A 19,357-nucleotide genomic window follows, 5' to 3' on the forward strand; every position below is an offset into this window, starting at 1 on the left:
CCGGAAACGGAGGGGGCGGGTGCAATACTTGGTGCTCTGGAAGGGGTACCCCATGGAGGAGACCACCTGGGTACGGGATGGGGATGTGTGCGCACCACGCCTTCTCCGCGCTTTCCACCGGAAACACCCGGGGAAGCCGGGGGGGACCCAGGGGGGGACTGCTAGTCATGTTACAGACTACTCACCTCTCTCTCCTTGCATTCCAGGTGGGCCCCTGGTAGAGGGGGCAGCATGTCGGGCCTCGGGAGCCCGACACTTGAAGGGGGGCCCCTCCACCCCCCCGGCACCCCCTGCCTTCCTCCCGCCGACCTCACCAGGCTCCATGGCGGCTCGGAAGGCTCTGGGACCCGCGCCACCACTCCCGCTGCCTCCGGACGCGCCGCGGCTGCTGACCTCGCCCGGCGGCACGTCTGCACACGGCTCCCCGGCTCGGAAGGCTCCGGGACCCGCGCCGCCACTTCTGCCGCCTCCGGACGCGCCGCGGCTGCTGACCTCGCCCGGCGGCGTGTCTGCGCGCGGCTCCCCGGCTCGGAAGGCTCCGGGACTCGCGCCGCCACTTCTGCCGCCTCCGGACGCGCCGCGGCTGCTGTCCTCGCCCGGTGGCGCGTTTGCGCAAGGTTCCCCGGCCTGCGGCATGCCCGGTGGAGGCTCGGGTCGGCTCAGCGTCTCGGCGGCCTGGGAGGCTTCGAGAGCTTCGGCCTCGCAGCGGACTGCTTCAGAGACTCCGCCGTTGCAGCTGTCTCCTCTGGCCGACGCCATGCCTGCGCAGGACTGTGTGGTTTGGGAGCTAGCGACGCCATTAGGGGACGGGTCCCTCCCCGCTGCGGTGACCGGGTGGCTGGGGGCCTCGGGCGTGGACGACGACAGGGGGGTTCGGAGTTGGGCGCGGCAGGGAGTGGGTGAGGGGGAGGAGCACGGTGGCGGCAACACATGGGAGGGGGCTTACCCGACTGGGCGACGGGCGAAAGGCCTTGTAGGGGAGGGGTGGGGAAGTTATAGAGAGTGGGAGGGCGGGGGCGTGTTTGGGTGGAGTATGGGTGGGGTTTTCGGGTGTGTATATAGTAGCGTTGGCTGCAGGTAGCGGCCAACGCTGGCTTTGTTTCTTGTTGCGGCTGTTGCCCTGAAGAATAAAGTGCTTCTAGACCGCAGCGGAAGTCTCTCGTTCCTGTGTTCGGCACCTGCCCTGCTTGTTGCAGGACGAGTTTTGACAGCTTACAGAAATGCCTTTCCTTCTAGTAATCTCCATCAAAGAGATTAAGTTTAAAATGTCACTTTGAGGAAATCGTTTATCAGTGTTGATGTGGTTCTTCCTTAAAAAAAATCGCCAAGTTAAACTCTGGTGATTGGCATTGGTATCTGGCCCATTAAATAGGATCTGCATGATAATTCTTGCCGCCTTCTTCCCTTCTAGATTTCTGCTGCTGACTATTTAAATGAGACAGACATGAGTCATCCTTGAGTTATATACCTGTGTTGCCCCTTTTATTAAAAGATGGGCTCCTTCGCTTACAGTATGAGACATACAGAATACACGTTACACGTATACAGAAAGATTACCTACAGTATAGTCCCTTACCTGAAGTAAATAGACATCTCAGTGGATTTTATCTATCTGAACAAAAAAAGGTTAGACCAAAGACCCTGGTGATCTAGTGCAGACATTACATACCTGAGGGAAAGGGACCAGCTATTGTGACCTCACACTGATGTTACCTGCCTGAAGGAAGGACATTGGCTATTAACGTCACACTGATGCTACTTGCTGGAAGAAGTCTAACTTACACTATCAGAAACAGAAAGGCCTTTCTTTTTTGGTGAAAATGGACATTTTATTATAGTTTTAAACTAGGAGTCAAATGTAAGTATTCTTTAGATCCTTGGAAGAAGACGTCAGAAGTCATTCTTTATATATATTCTTTCCTTTCCTTTCTTTCTTTTCACACTTTTACTCCTATTCTCTTTTTATCATTTCTCGTTAGCTGTTGTTTTATGTGTATGCTGCACACATGCAAAATGCAATAAAATTATTTGATGAGAAACACAGGGATCGTGAACTATCAAAAGTAAAGAGAAAAATTGATTTTTATTTCATATCTTTACAGAAAGATATTAAATTCAAAAAATGAATTAGCTACAATGAAAATTAAGTGAAATGTTCCATTTCTAGCCAAATATGCCATACTTATATTTTTCTCTTGCTAGAAAATAGGATATCGGGCCTTGATGTTGATGAGCCCACTTTGGAGAACTTTATTATATGTTACTGCATTGCTGCTAAGAGATTTGTGTTGCTTTGAATTTATTTTTAAATTGCTTTTTCTTTATTATTATTTAAAGTTGACTGTTAGCCGCCCAGAGTCATGTGTTGAATGGGTAGATATATACATGTAAATAATAAATAAACACAAGGATAGCAGTCTTCTCCTAGCTGCTTTCCAGCTATGTTAGCACCTCATTTAGAGTATGCCAAGTTATGAAATGTTTCTTTCACTGGAATCAAAGGAAAGGAAAGAGATAACATTCTCATTCCGAGAATGTTATGAAAACAGCTGCAAGAAGCCGAGGTGAGAATCAAGATTTCTACGCAATTGCAGGTAAGTATTAAAATAACTAGGATTTGAAGGGAGGCAATAGTCTCCTGTCTGAACCGAAAAAAATTATAGTTCAGTGAGGAAAGAGCAAAATCTCTTATCATTTCAGTTAGAAAATCCAGGCTTAATCTCTACCCTTTCAAAACGCAGCTAGCAGTAAAAAGGAACAAATCTCACCATCAAAAATACTAAAGCTACACTTGCCTATTTCTGTATCATGGACTACAAATCTCTTGCTATTTGTTAACTCACAGCACAGATGTTTCATTTTATATTTCAAACTTATCTTCTTGATCTTTTTAATTAACTAATGTGAAGTGCTTTAGCTTCTAGCTATTTGAGAACTGCTACTTAAACAGTCATGAGGATTTCACATTACAATAAAAGCTTTCATTAAACTCATAAGTTAACCTCATTAACAGGGATACTTGCTGTAAAGAAATGGAAGTCGATTTATTATCTATTGATACAGAAAGTATTCAAAGATTAAATCAAGTGATAACAAATAACTCTGAGCATTGCAATGGACCGAGAATAGATTCTCCTTTCTTCCTTCATAATAAACTGAATACTTAGAGAGCATTCATGTCAAGCATTAATTCAAGGCTTCCAATAGGACATAGAAAACTCTTATGACTTCTCAAGTCAAGGTTATTAGAGCTGATATCATCTTTATAAAACTGAATTTAAGAAAAAAATATAAGAAAAATGGATCAGCTTAGCAGCAATCTATTTGAAAAAAGAAGAGAGAACTCAGGAATGTAAGCCTTTGTTTTGTGCCATTTTTATCCCAATATATATATGATCGTGCGAATAGTTCTTCCTCATGCGGTGAGCTCTAAAACAAAGCAATATTTTCTAATTGCTTGGTAAATAAATTAGTAAAAAAATAAGTAACACAAGAAGTAAAACAGGAAAACACAGTAACAAATAGCAAAGAAAAATAGATGATTATCTCACATCTGGACTATTGTAATGTGCTATACATGGGGCTATTCCTGAAGAACATTTGGAAGCTTCAACTGGCACAGAGTGCAGCGGTGTGGGCAGTTCTTGGCGTTCCTAGGATGACCCATGTTACACCACTGCTCCGTGAGCTGCACTGGCTGCCAGTTTGTTTCCAGGTGCAATTCCAGGTGTTGGTGATTACGCTTAAAGCCCTGCATGGCATGGGTCCAGGCTACTTGAGGAACCATCTCAGCCCACTGGGATTGGCCCATCCCACCTGCGCTGGCAGAGAAGGCATGATGTATAATAATAATAATAATAATAATAACAACAACAACAACAACGTTGGAAGGGACCTTGAAGGTCATCTAGTCCAAGCTCCTTCTCATGTAGGAAACCCTATACCATTTCAGACAAATGGCTGTCCAGTCTCTTCTTAAAAACTTCCAGTGTTGGAGCATTCACCGCTTCTGGAGGCAGGTTGTTCCACTGATTAATTGTTCTAACTGTCAGGAAATTTCTCCTCAGTTCTAGGTTGCTTGATTAGTTTCCATCCATTACTTCTTGTCCTGCCTTCAGGTGACTTGGAGAATAGCTTGACTCCCTCTTCTTTGTGGCAACCCCTGAGATACGTGGGTCCCATCAGTCAAGGAATTTTGGCTGGTGGGGTCCAAGGGAAGGGTCTTCTCTGCCATGGCTCCAGCTCTTTGGAACATCTTACCCTCTGAGGTGACAATGCCTCCCATCCTTCTGTAGGAGCCTGAAGACCTAGCTCTGCCAGATGGCTTGGGGCCCTAATGGGGGAACATCACATTGGAGGTGGTTGTTGAATTAAAATATTCAATATTTTTCCTTTGTGGCTCCTTTGATTCTGCTGATAAACATCATGTGGACTTAGCCTTGCAAAATTACTTTCATGGAGGCCTTGGTTATTATGAAGAATGACTTTCATGGGATGTGATTTACTTCAAACACTATATTGAAAAATAGCGCTGCGTTATTAAAGTATATTCCAAGTGGAAGAACGGCCTCCCATGCTTTGTGCTTCGGCTAGTGTGGCCTACTGTCAAGGTAAGAGACACGTCACTCTGGATGCAGTGCCCCCGACAAGTGCTTCACATCCTTTCACAAATGGAGGTTTATAAGAGCATGGCTCAGCTTTGTATAGATTAGCAGTCTTTCAACAGAGAAAATATAAGGGTTAAATGAAGACTCAGATAGTATCACAGCTCAGTCTGGGTATGTAATTCTAATTCAGCGCTTTAGAAATAAATTTTAACAACAGAATGTTTCCAGAGTATAAATGCTTAGTTCAAATTACTACAAATTCAAATATATAATTCTATTATGCGTAAAATATGTTGCCTATTAGGAATACAAGCCATTCAACAACATTGGGTTGAGGCTTTATTTGGATTTTTTTTAAGGGAAAACCCCCTCAATTTAAGTCAGAAGCAAGATTTATGAAATGAAAGATTCTTGTCTTCTATAGGAAATTCACAAATGCTTTTTTTTAAAGAGAGCCAAATGCAATTTGAAGAATAGATCAGATCTTTGAAGAAGTAAAACGTGGCCATTTCCAGAAATATAGATATGTGGGTTTTGATGCTAGTCTTAAAAATCATCAATTAAAAATATTAAATATTATTAAAGAGAAATCACTATTACCATAAACCTAAGAAGGGCTGGCAATAATCACATTTTTCAAACAGCCTTTAAAAAATCAGTGCCGCACATTTGTACAGATAGTCCTCGAATTATGACCACAATTAGGCCCCAAAATTTCTGAGTTAAGTGAGACATTTGTCAAGTGTTTTGACCCATTTTTCGACTTTTCTTGCCATGGTTGTTAAGTGAATCACTGCAGTTAACAAGTTAGTAACCTGGTTCTTAAATGAAGCAGGCTTCCCCACTGACTTTGCTTGTGAGAAGGTCTCAAAAGGGGATCACATGATCCTGGGACACTGTGACCATCATAAATATGAACCAGTTGCCAAGCATTTGAATTTTGAACACATGATCATGGGGATGCGGCAAAAATCATGAAAAATGGCCACGTTACATTTTTCAATGCTGTTGTAACTTTGAACACTCACTAAATGAACTGTTGTAAGTCGAGGACTGCCTGTACTAGACTTATACCTCATGATATGGCTGTGGTCTGATGTCACGACTCCCTTGGAGAATTGTCTGATGAACACTCAAAATCCTCTGAAGTAACAGATTGTATCAACTCATAAGAGATGCAATAGGAAGATAATGTTCTCTTAGAAAAATGTTTAGAACTATTACTACATTTGCAGAGGATTTTCATTCAGTATCACCAATTGATCTAGTTCATATTCCTGGGGAGGGTTCAGCAGAGCATTGAAACTTAAGTAATGGCCAAGCTTATTATTTTGTTAAGATTTGCAGCAGGTGACCTCACCCCTCATTTATGCTGAGGCAACAAAGCTTTATCACAAGCAGGTCATCTAAATTAAGGTATTATCCCTTTTTGATTAGCCTAACTCCTTACTTGGAAAACACAGGCAACTAATGTCCTTTAGAGATCCTTTCTTAGAAAGTAGATAACCAACAAGAGAAGAAACAATACTAATTAAGGAGAGAAGCAACCTAGAACTAATGAGAAACTTCCTGGGAGTTAGAACAATCAAGCAGTGAAAAAACTTACTTCCAGAAGTTGTGAATGCTCCAACATTGGAAGTTTTTAAGGAGAGATTGAACAATCATTTGTCTGAAATGGTATAGGGTTTCCTGCCTGAGCAGGGGGTTGAACTACTAGAAGACCTCCAACCAGTAGTGGGATTCAGCCAGTTCGCACCAGTTCGGCAGAACCAGTAGCTAATTTTTTGTTGCCCAGGCCCAGAATGGACTTCCGGAAACAGCATCCACACAGAGAACCAGTTGTTCACATATTTGAATCCCACCACTGCCTCCAACATCCCTTCCAACTCTGTTATTCTGTATACCCTTTACAGTAGATACTTATTTCAACGCAGTTATATAGTCCACACCATAAGTGAGATGTTGGATCTTTCCTTTCAACTGAGAAGTGGCAGAATCATAACTGCTTTTTCTTATTAGATGCATCACTAAAAGTATGCACATTGATTTTCATCTGTGCTTTTAAAAATAACTACCCAGAGCATTATAAAATTGGTGTACATAAACAAAGCATCAAATACAAGCTAAAATAAAATATTAAACAGAGAAGACTAAAAGCTGAAAGTTGTACCATTGTACTACAAGGTAGGAAAAGATAAGGTAAAGGTAAAGGTAAAGGTTCCCCCGCACATGTGTGCTAGTCGTTTCCGACTCTAGGGGCCGGTGCTCATCTCCGTTTCAAAGCCGAAGAGCCAGCGCTTGTCCGAGGACGTCTCCGTGGTCATGTGGCCGGCATGACTAGACGCCAAAGGCGCATGGAACGCTGTTACCTTCCCACCGTAGTGGTCCCTATTTTTCTACTTGCATTTTTACGTGCTTTCGAACTGCTAGGTTGGCAGAAGCTGGGACGAGTAACAGGCGCTCACTCTGTTACGCGGCACTCGGGATTCGACCCGCCAAACTGCCGACCTTCTGATCGACAAGCTTAGCGTCCTAACCCACTGAGCCATCGCGTCCCTAGCTCCATGTAATTAGGCCTGTACAATTCTTCGCCTGATGTGTTATATAATAATAATAATATAAAGTTGGAAGGGACCTTAGAGGTCATCTAGTCCAACCCCCTGCTCAGGCAGAAAACCCTATACCATTTCAGGCAAATGGCTGTCCAGTCTCTTCTTAAAAACCTCCAGTGTTGGAGCATTCACCACCTCTGGAGGCAGGTTGTTCCACTGGTTAGTTGTTCTAACTGTCAGGAAGTTTCTCCTTAGTTCTAGGTTGCTTCTCTCCTTGACTAGTTTCCATCCATTGCTTCTTGTCCTGCTTTCAGGTGCTTTGGAGAATGGCTTGGCTCCCTCTTCTTTGTGGCAGCCCCTGAGATATTGGAACACTGCTATCATGTCACCCCTCACCCTTCTCTTCGTTAAACTACACATACCCAATTCCAGCAACCGTTCCCTATATGTTTTAGCCTCCAGCCCCCTAATCATCTTGGTTGCTCTTCTCTGTACCCTTTCTAGAGTCTCGACATCTTTTTTACATCGTGGTAACCAAAACTGGATGCAGTATTCCAGGTGTTGTTGAAGTACAACTTCCAGCAACTCTAACTAGCACCTGATTCTCAGTCCTGGACTGGAATGTAAATTAACTGAGTTTCAATAGCTTATGACATGGCTATAGAAGATATGTGAACAATATTTATTTGTATAAGCAGGATTGGAAGTTATAGCTCATTATAATTCATATTCCAAAATGTGAACGCCTTTATCAGTTCCAAGATACATATTGTTCTTGTCCTTGCTCGGTTGCCATATTAAAATTCCAAGAGAAATTTGTATAATGACCTGTTGTTTTATTAGCACACATAGGTCTTTTCATCTGATTTTGCCAATAGCTTAAACTATGTGTACAATAGTTTCATCAGAGTATGCCCCATTGTATCTATATGCGGGATACTATGATATATAAAGCACTGACAACAGTCGATGTTTCAATAAATTAAGTAGCTATGTTAAAGCTACAATAAAGTATTCTACCTCACCTCGCTCTTGCTCACAAGGAGCTTATGCAGAAAGCTTTAAAAATATTGAAGCATTTGTTTATCGATATTCCAGGGACTTTGTAATACCTGAGCTGCATTACTTATGATTTTTAAAAAAATGTGTATACATTTCTTTATTGATTTATATAGCTTCAATCCACCACCACCACCTTCAGCTCTAGCAGGCTGAAATTTCAAAAGAAAAACAGAATAGAAAAAAATTAAATCTAGGTTGAAAATAACAAAATAAATATTAAAATCATCTAATACTTGAAAGCCTGGATTTTTAGCAATTTCTTAAACATTGAGAGAAGAGGAGACAAACACCATTCCACACTTTTGGAACAGCACAGAAAAAGTAGTCTTCTTGGAGATGACAGAAAGACCTGAGTCTGGTTAACAGGACATATTCTAATTTGCTGATATTAAGAACTAAATTTTACAATTTTACAGAAAGTCCCTTACACCCTAAACCAGGGGTAGGCAACCGTGGCTCTTTTATGACTCGTGGACTTCAACTCCCAGAATTCCTGAGCCAGCCGTAAAAGAGCCACGGTTGCCTACCCCTGCCCTAAACCCATTTAAATTTTGAAACTGTGGCCAGTAAACCAACTGCTAATTTCAAGGATAGCCAGCAATGACAAAGATTGTTCTTTCTGTTTAATCATCGTACTTTGGAGTTTTTTAAACAGGTGCCCTCCAGGTATATGAGACTTAAACTCCTATAATTCCAAATCATGATGTTCTGGTAAGAAGAAGAAAATCATGGAGTCTTTGGCAGGAAAGCATCTCAGTCTTGGAGGGTGGCAAGGAAAAAAAATGGGGAAAAAATTATTTACTTTTAAAGTTGGTTTATCTAAGAGGATGACAGAAAGGCAGCTTACTGCTAGTGAAAGAGATCAGAAAGCCATCTGGTGTGGTGGTTAAGGCATCACACTATAAACCTGGAATCTGTGAGTTCTACCTAGTCCTGCCTAAGGCATGAAGCCAGCTGTCTGATTTTGATCAGTCGTTGCCTCTCATTTGACCAGTCATTCCCTCAAGAAAGGAGGCAATGGCAAAACAATTCTTAAAAAAAACTTTGCTTAGCAAACTTCAGGGACTACTAAAGGCAGTCGCTAGGAGTCGAAGGAAGGAAGGAAGGAAGGAAGGAAGGAAGGAAGGAAGGAAGGAAGGAAGGAAGGAAGGAAGGAAGATTCCTATTCAACTTATAAAGCACTTTTCAGGACTTTGGAGGAGAAAAAAAATCAACCCTTTGTAGGGAAGTTAAAGTGTTGGGGAAAAAATAAAGCTACATGTAAAATCCCACTTTAATTCTAAAATTAAGACATTTTGGCTCAGTAAGTCTCAAAAACTAAAGTAGAATTAGCCTTTTGTTAATTAGCTCCCTTTCAATGATGCTTCCTCTCCCATACCTAATCAGCTTGTGCCTATTGTCATGGAATTGTTTCAAAAGCAAGGAAGCCTGCAAAATACTCTTAATGAAAATAAAACCAGAATGCTGCATAAATACAACATTATGTTAAAATGCCAGGCAATTGCAATGCATATGCTTAACTGAATGTAAGCATAGAATCTGGCAGAAAGCCCAGTTTTGGTCAATAAAATTATTACTGGTTTCCCTAAAAAAAAATACCTTTCCTAGGAAATGACAGAATGCACTTCTATCTCTTCAGAAGCCCACTTAGCATAACTACAGGCAGTCCTCAACTTACGACCATAACTGAACCCAAAATTTCCATTGCTAACCAAGGCAGTTATGAAGTGAGTTTTGCCCTGTTTTACAACTCTTTTTTGCCACAGTTATTAAGCACTCCAGTTGTTTAAGAAAACCACATTGTTGTAAAGCACATCAGGCTTCTCCCATTAACTTTGCTTGTTGGAAGCAGCTGGGAAGGTTACAAACAGTGTTCACATGACCTGGAGACTACAATTGTCATAAATACGTGCCTGTTGCCAAGTGCCTGAATTTTGAGAAGGTGACCCTGGGCGTGCTGCAACGGTTGTATGTAAAATGGTCGTTAAGTCACTTTTTTCAATGCTGTTGTCACTATGAACAGTCACTAAATGAGTAGTTGTAGGTTGAGAACTACCTGTGCCACCTCATCAGTACAGAGGAGACTGTACTAAAACCACCGCTGGCATTATCAAGCAGCAGAAATCTTTTGTTGCAAGTCAATGATATAAGGATGGTTTTCTAGATCAGGGGTTCCCAACTCCCGGTCTATGGACCGGTACCAGGCCACGGCATGCCAGTAACCGATCCGCACAAACAAGCAAAGCCCCAACCGCGGGATGCAGGCAGCACACAAAACCATGCACTCTCTGGTCCATGGAAAAACGTCTCTCCACGGAACCGGTCCCTGGTGCCCAAAAGGTTGGGGACCTCTGTACTAGATTATCCCTTCCCACATACTGTATGCTCCCCTCCCCAGTTTTCAAATTCTAGTAAATAAATTATTGTCCTGGTGATTAGATTTACATTGCTCTGAATAATCTATCCTATGAAATGAAAAGCATCAGGGAAGCTTAACTTGCTTTGTTCACTCAACAAACATATTTAATCTGTAACTACTGCAAAACCTTAAGTAGGCGTGCTAGTAACGTCTTTGAATATGAACTGGTGTGAGCCACAAGGCATATCTGCCCACTGTAATTGCTTGGAGCCAGAACTGTAATATAGAAGAAAATGACCAATACTGACCTTTCTTTGCCAAACTATTATTGGGTTCATATTTTTCAATCAGTTGTTGAACCTGTTCTTGCTTCAAGGGCGGATACAGAATTTCATTTAACCGTGGGTCTCTCTGCTTGAAGTTTATAAATTCCATCATCTGGTCCACAGTTAGATACGGTCTGCTCTTTGCCCCTCTGATAAAAAGAGAAACCATTGAAACATAAAGAAAAAGAAAAGCAATGTGAGCAAGCATCCTACCTATCTTCTTCTGTTATGTTTCCTGGGTGTGCTAATACACACGAGAACAAGCTCTTGAAGCGTAGGTTTACACTGATAATGGACTAGTTGTTTGATTATATTCCATTTTATTGAGCTTCATGTAACTTCCTCCTCTCTCCCACATTGTATTAAAAACTGGAAGGGATGGAGAACGCTGCCAAGGATGCTAAGTCTATAACTCAAGGACTATCTCTAAGCCTGAAGCTACAATGCAGAGAGGATTGATAGGCTAACACTTACTATTAATTTTACTGGATCTAAAGTAACTATTGTTCCTGAATATCTGCCTTCACTGTCTTGCCTATACAGGTAGACCTTGACTTACAACAGTTCATTTAGTGACCATTCAAAGTTTCATCGGCACTGAAAAAAGTGAGTTATGACCATTTTTCACAGTTATGACCTTTGCAGCCTCCCCATGATCACGTGATCAAAATTCAGAGGCTTGGGAACTGGCTCATATTTATGACTGTTGTCATGTCCCAAGGTCATGTGATCCACTTCTGTGACCTTCTGACAAGCAAAGTCAATGGGGGAAGCCAGATTCACTTAACAACCGGGTTACTAATTTATCAACTGCAGTGATTCATGTAACAAATGAGGCAAGAAAGGTCATAAAATGGGGCAAAACTCACGTAACAAATGTCTCACTTAACCACAGAAATGTGGGGTTCAATTGTGGTCGTAAGTCGAGTACTACCTGTAGAAGATATAATATAAAACAACAAAAATCACCTTCTTTGTCCTTTTACAATCTAACCAAAATGTAAAAGGAACAAAAAACACCAGAGATAAATGACATGTTATGGTTTCTTTGCTTCTCTGGGACTCATGGATCCGTGTGAAAGGCATTGGAAAATGCACATATTAATTGGGCACAGATGAAGTTTCTTCAAAACATTTTCTAGGGGAACAAGGGTCACATGAGGAACAGTGAGCATATGAAATAGGCAGAACCACATCACATATGAGTAGTACCGAGTTTTCTATATATTCTCTCATTCTTGAAGAAAGACAGTTCCCTGCTGTTTTCAAACTGATTAGCCACTGGTTTTTCTTCGCAGGAGTATACGGAGTATGTAAAAAATGAATTCTAGGTCCACAGAAGTTCCTACGACCGCAAGTTTCCCAAACGTGATTTGTAAGATGCGATTCTTTTGTAAACCATTAAAAATTCAATCATGCCTTTCTCAATGTCATATGGGACAATTTGTTAAAGATGAAAGCATCCCCATAATGATATTATTTTTTTCTGTTTGACCCAAACTCATCAGACCCTCATTGGCTCACTTAGAACAGCCACTGCCACAAGTTTATACTTGCAAATAGGCCTGCCACTTTTCCTCATATTATCATCAAATACCATCAAGACACAGTGCTGCAGAAGCAGCATCTACCGACATCCTTTAGGGAGAGAATAAAATTATAGAGCTATAGCTAAAACGTCGGAAAAACCAGACTAGGAAATTCTATGTAACTAATAACTCCTGACAAAAGAATATGTGTTTAAAAGCTCTGACACCAATTTTAAAAAATTGGAGTAATTTTGAGAGGAAAGATTTAAAATACAGAACTTGAAGAGAGTGTGGTAGCAGAGAAAAGAATTTAATTATTTGTCCAACCAGAATTGCTCCATTTCAATCATGTCCTCCTCCAACTTTCTTTCTCTCTCCAGATAATTCCAACTGTATCCATATTGGTGTCAGTATTCTCTTTCATGCATCTACAGTTAAAGTCCCTCTAAATTCCAAGGAATTCCATACCGAAGGCATGGCTATTAAAACCATAAGGAAAAGGAATACATCTGATATTCATTGTTAAACTGTTTGGGTTTTCCGTAACATTAGAATATGAAATAATAGCAGCTCAGCTGTCAATTTAATTTTATATTGAATGCAAGCACTGACAATAGGCACTGTACTACATTGTCTTCTGACTTATCTTTCTGTTATGTTGAAAAGATTATCAAGGCATGTACTGCCCAGTGGGTACCTCCTGACCACTTTGTTTACCTGGAGCTCAAACCAGTTATGTCAGAAGATAAATATAATCTGACGGTTACATTCCATTAGGAATATTGTATTGTTAATGTTCAAGAGATCAACGAAAGTGGTCGAGCCTTACAGAGAAAAATTGTGACTCTCAGAACAGCTGATACATTAAAATAATAAAACCAAAATATCCCAAACTCTGGTGATCAAAGGATGATGCTAGAACTGGAAGAAAGCAATTTTCCATTGGGAAAAATATTATAACAAATACAGAAGTGAAGAAAAATGTAGGTTTCTACAACTCCTTACAGTTCTAGGAAGATGTGGTCAATTTCAGGTCGAGGACACAAGTTGCTCAAAAACTCCCTATATATTTCTGGAGTGAAGTCCTCTTGAGGAATGGAATCATTCTGGAGAGGAATTAAAATACAGCATGTAAAGTAATGATTTTTCAAAGTTGTTGTTCCTTCTCAATTCTTCAGTTTTTTTCAAAACTTTCAATCTGCTAACAGTTCTACTAAATTTCTTCTAAGTTACTTGGTCCTTGGTGTTTTGCTGAATATTTGTTACAATCAATCTTTATTTATGGTTACAGACCAGAATTAAAAATTAAAATGTTAAAACAAAACAAAACAAAACAGAAGAAGACATAATAGTATATTACAGTTAGTGATGAGATCACCAGTGGGCATCCAAACTCTGCCTAATTTTACGGACAATACAGCAGAATTTAGCTATGTTCAAAGGAACTATATCATGCTGATCCAATAGTAACCACTGTACATAAAAGAGACCAGAATTTCCCAGATATTTTGTCAGATAAAGAGTTATAAAATGAGTGCATGAATCTGTATAGAGGTTGCAAAACACATAACAGGACATGAGATGTGGTTTCAATGGCCCCTTGTCCACTGGGGAACAATCTCAGTTCATATGGGACTTTTTTGTATTGACCCTCCAGAATTGCTGTGGAGAGACCATTACAACATGCCAGAATAAGAGTCCTCTGAAATTTAGAAACAGTTAATATAAATGTCTCACTGGTTTGCGAAGCAAGGCCTGACTGCTCAAGAAAACATTCTTGGGTAGAACAGACAGATCCTGTTTGACTTCCTAGTTTTTAATATATTGTTTAAATACACCAAATGCATGCTCATAGCCCATCAGTGGCACCTCCTCCAAGTTGCTGGAGTATTTTTAATCCGTGTTGATTTACAATTATCTTCCATAAGGAGGGGGCTCAGATCTGCATCCTATTTTCTTACACCCATTTACACCCAGCATCCTTATTGAGTTTCCAATATGACTTTTTTTATTCCTCCAGCAAACAGTCAGTATCATATTCTCCCATTTTCAATGGTGCAAAGAAACAGTATCTCAAACTATACTTGAATACCTTGAGACTGTAGACTTATCAGGAAAAAAATGAAAAAATGGAATGAAATTTTGATTTAATGGGTCAATTTGAGAAGGGGCTGTCTTTTAGTCTTGGAGAGTGCTAGATGTGAAGCTTTTAAATCAATTTTTCATAAATATCAACCTCAGTCCAGTTTGTTGTCATACAACAATAGTAGAACGTAAATTATATGTGGTGGAATTATTCATTTTCCCAACTTCAAAATTCATTTTCCTATAACCAATAAGAACAAGAATGCATTGCTTGCACTGCATTATTTATTTTCTGTAAAAGTTGAAATAATATAAAACAGAAATATAACCTATGTATCCCCGGAATAACTGTCAAGTTAAAATCAGCATTTCACAATTACTATCGTAAAAATATTTCTACCCGTCTAATAGAATCACAGGGAACATTCTTTCAGCTATGCTGTTAAAACCAAAAATTCACAAGTTTCCATTACTGACCAACTTTCACAAATTGGAGCACTGTATGTCATCTTGATTGCTCAACTGAACAGCTTCCTAATTGTGTTTTGCTAGATTTACTAAAAGAGACTACTTGAAATATGGAAGAAATTTATAACAAAGATCAACAACTGCTGGAACGGACCTTATGCTAAAAAAGAAAAAAAATGGATTTATTTGACCATAGTTAAGATGGGAGATGTCCTTTTGATGTCCATCTCCCATGTTAATGTGTTGTGTATTGAAGTTATTTGTTTGTTTTTTCTTAAAGGAGAAATGTCTCTGTTGTTGAGGTTAAACTTTAGATTTAGATGAGGATAAAAGGTAAAGGTAAAGGTTCCCCCGCACATGCGTGCTAATCGTTTCTGACTCTAGGGGCCGGTGCTCATCTCCGTTTCAAAGCCGAAGAGCCAGCGCTTGTCCGAGGACGTCTCCGTGGTCATGTGGCCGGCATGACTAGACGCCAAAGGCGCACGGAACGCTGTTACCTTCCCACCGCAGTGGTCCCTATTTTTCTACTTGCATTTTTACGTGCTTTCGAACTGCTAGGTTGGCAGAAGCTGGGACGAGTAACAGGTGCTCACTCTGTTACGCGGCACTCGGGATTCGACCCGCCAAACTGCCGACCTTCCGATCGACAAGCTCAGCGTCCTAACCCACTGAGCCACCGCGTCCCTTTAGATGAGGATACTGGGACCTTTTTATGCTTTTTAAAGGGAGTTTTGCCTATGGTTGAGAAATGGGAGTTTTATATTTGTTGAATTCAATATTTTAAAGCTCTGGAGTTTTTGCTGACAATTGGGTAAGAAGAACATGTAATTATTTGATTCGTTTATTACTAAAAGATGGATTATGGAATTAAGAGTAAGTGATGAAAAGAAAATTAGGAAATTGTACTTCTGATGAGAGTGGGAAGTAGCTACCTTAAAGGGGGAAAATTGTATTCTTTTTCTTTCATCAGTTGTTTTTTAGTAAAAATATTTTTAAAAAGACTGAGCAGCTCCCATATCTGTAAGGTCCAAATGCTATTCTGATCTGGTTAGACTGGAAACATATTAATTATTAATGGATGTTTCATTTCCTCTCTGGCTCTTTATCTGCCACCAGATAGTGAACTCCCTTCCTATTCTTACCTTATACTTCCTGCCAACTAACTGTTGCTGTATTGTCTTTATTTCCAAATATTGCTCCAAAGAAATTTTCTCAACTATCAACGTAGTTTGAAAAGGTCATCAATTTGAATGCAAGTGACTGGAATTGAAAACCATTTCAGAGCCAATCAAGAAGTCTTTTCTGACAACTGTAAATTTTTATCCATTATTGGTCAATCACAAATCTTTTCCATATAAATCTGGTAATTTTAAATGAATCTGTTTACTGTTTAATAGAAATGCAGTATTTCCCATCTATAACTCTCTTTTTTTGGTAGCTGATTACAGTTTTTTAAAAAAATGTTTTAGCATTTTAAAAAAGAAAATCTGGCATGTCTCCTTATGGAGAAACACTACATTACGTTTTTGTTATCTTGTTTCTGTTATTTCCCATAATAACTGAAAAAATTAATTTCATTTAAATATTTGTGTTAAAATTATTTTCCGTACAAGTGAATCACATTGCATTTAGTTAATTGAAGGGTATGCATGCCTCCAAAACCAATAAAGTCCTTTCAAAAGTCTAACAACCCTCCCCCCCTTCAAACTATGCATCTTTTTGTTTCACTTTTATTCTGATCTGGTAAAGCTATCAGCCAGTTGTGGATTTTTAAAATATTTTCATGTTATCTTCTTAAAATAAATTCTTATTTTTTCAACTGCTTTCCAACATTGCTTATAACATGCATTGGATTTCTTTCATTACACTTTTACTTCTTGCTGAAAATTAAAGTTATGCTATTCACGAAATCTCCTAGCCAAACTGTAACTCCAACTCTGTTCTTGTCAAAGTCAACCCTAGATGTCTTCTAAAGTAGGGGTGCCCAATCCCCGGGCTGTCGACCGGCACTGGGCTGCAGCATGCCAGAAACTGGTCCATGCAAACAAGTGAAGCCCCAACTATGGGATGCAGGCAGCATATGAAACCACAACCCCTTCCGGTCCGTGGAAAAACCTCTCACCACAGAACTGGTCCCTGGTGCCCAAAAGGTTGGGGGCCACTTGTTCTAAGGTGTAGGGCTCCAAATGCATGACTCATCCTGACGTAATCATGGTGAATTGCACATATATTGTGGGACACTAGCAGAAGCAGCATCAGTCAACCACTGCAGTGAGATAACAAAGTGTAAGGGAGCAGACAGAAATGTTACTCAGTGGCAGAGTTCTGCGGAATAATAAGTACATGCATTTTGAAAAAAAATGTTGTTCAAAGGCTGTAAAACCATGTACAACTTCTCATACATGACATACCTCCAACAGCAACTACTTTTACACATTGCCTCTTATTTATCCAGGGTTTTTTCAACTATTTTGATGCGCTGACTAGCAGCTATTAAATTAGTAGTTCAGTATCACAGCCATTTAGCATTTCGTGATTGGGACTGTGCTTGAGTAAGTATTTTTTGTAAAAGTACAAAAATGTTCTGATTTTAGCTCTTTTAAGTATATTAGGTCTTTTCCTGTAAGCTAGTATATCCTCTTGTATCATTTACTCTTTCAAAACTTTTAACCTTCTCAACCTCTGTAACCATAAACTGAATTGGGTTTAAACTTAGTCATGGCCAAAATTATTTATTTTTTTTCATTTTGAAGAATTTAGTTGCAGTACCTAGCTGTGAAGAATAAAACTAAGCATTCACCTAAACAATTCTAAAAAACAAACAAACTTCTCATCTTAAATTTATCTGCTGAAATAAATACGATGCACCAACCTATTCATCTTTCTCGGTTCAAGCAAATCTTTATTTTCCCCCCTTACTATATCAATACAGAAGCTGGCTACTTCAATCTACAGACATATGATTGCAAAATTAAGATGCCATGTCATCATAATCATTTTTGATGGGAATATTTGGATTTGCATACCAACTATTCTCCAGGAGTGTAAGTGGTTTAAGCACAGATCTTCTTTCATTTTATCCATATAAATACCTTGTATAGAAGACTGGTCAGAAACAGAGCATTGATTTCATTTGTATGCATTGTCATCAGAATCTTTATACTGTATGTTTTCAATTTTGTAAAGCTTTTATAATCAATTTTAATGGATTTTTAAAGGATTTTTTAATTCCACCTTTTTTCGTATACAACTCATGATTGTTAATATGTAAATATTTCTTCCCGCTCCTATTTTCCCCATAGCAACAAACATGTGAAGTGAGTTGGGCTGAGAGTGATTGGCCCAACTGGTTTTCACGCCTAAGGTGGCACTAGAACTCACAATCTCTTGGTTTCTAGGCCAACTTAACCATTACCCATTTTAGCTATTATGTTACATTATTGTTGCACAATTTGTTGTTCACTCTTTTGTTCTGATCAATGGTGAAATAAATCATTGTATTTATTTATTCATCCTGTAAATTTCCACGGGAGGGGTCAATTGAACCTGGGTCTCCCAAGCCTAGTCTATCTTCTTAACTAGATGATAACCAGTGATAGAAAGACTGGACAGAAAGAGATTTCATGAGAGTAGCTGTTTGCTCTTCTACGTATTGAGAACAATGCAACCACACTGGCAGCAGGAAAAGGTCAGGCAAAGGTGAGTTTGCCTACAGAAAATGTTTGCTTTTTATTTTCCCCCAACCCACTTCACAGAGCAGATAGATTGGAGAGAAAAAGATTTCAAGAGAGTACTGTAAATTGTTTGTGTAGCATGCCAACGGATACCAGCCCCAGACTGCCAGTTTGACATTGCTTTCGATGCGTAGAAGAGCAAATATACTCTCTTGAAATCTCTCTCTCCAATTTTTCTGCTCTCGTATTCCCGTGAAATCCCTTCCTCTCCAATCTCTGCTCTGCGGGGGGAGCGGGGGAGAAGAAACTATAAGTCAGGACAAGACTAGTACTGCCTATAATGACAATGTCATGATTGAGGTATGCTGTGGAGGCAGTAAATGAGCTGTAAAAATTTTTTCAGCACCACTGTATTTTCAAATAATTGCTGAATGAGTGGTCAGTAAATGAGGATGACATGGTACACACTCCAAATTAATAATACACATTCTGCTTCTAAAGTCTCAATGTTAACAATGATTACATGTAAACGAAGGGTGTGAACCATATAACATTTAGCTTTTCGCACTAAGTATTATACTTTAATGGGTTTCTATTTCTGTAGGACATTCAAACAGTTAATTCTTTGCTACTCAGGGAAAGTCACTGACAAATTTTGCTGTAATATACTGTGTAATATACTACATTATCAGAAA

At 39.7% G+C, this 19,357-nt stretch overlaps 1 protein-coding gene across 3 annotated transcripts in view; it reads right to left on the reverse strand.

Moving 5' to 3' along the window:
- PLCB1 (phospholipase C beta 1) overlaps positions 1-19,357 on the reverse strand; it is a 497,164-nt gene that overhangs the window by 150,007 nt on the left and 327,800 nt on the right. For all 3 annotated transcript variants that reach the window (XM_081321970.1, XM_081321971.1, XM_081321972.1), the window contains exons 8-9: positions 13,441-13,541; positions 10,889-11,055 (exon numbers count right to left, since the gene is read on the reverse strand). In XM_081321970.1, the coding sequence (XP_081178096.1) occupies positions 10,889-11,055; positions 13,441-13,541 (268 nt within the window). The remainder of the gene's footprint in view (positions 1-10,888; positions 11,056-13,440; positions 13,542-19,357) is intronic.

Source organism: Vipera berus (genome assembly GCF_964194415.1).
Source record: "Vipera berus genome assembly, chromosome: 1".
Taxonomy (NCBI): Eukaryota; Metazoa; Chordata; class Lepidosauria; order Squamata; family Viperidae; genus Vipera; species Vipera berus.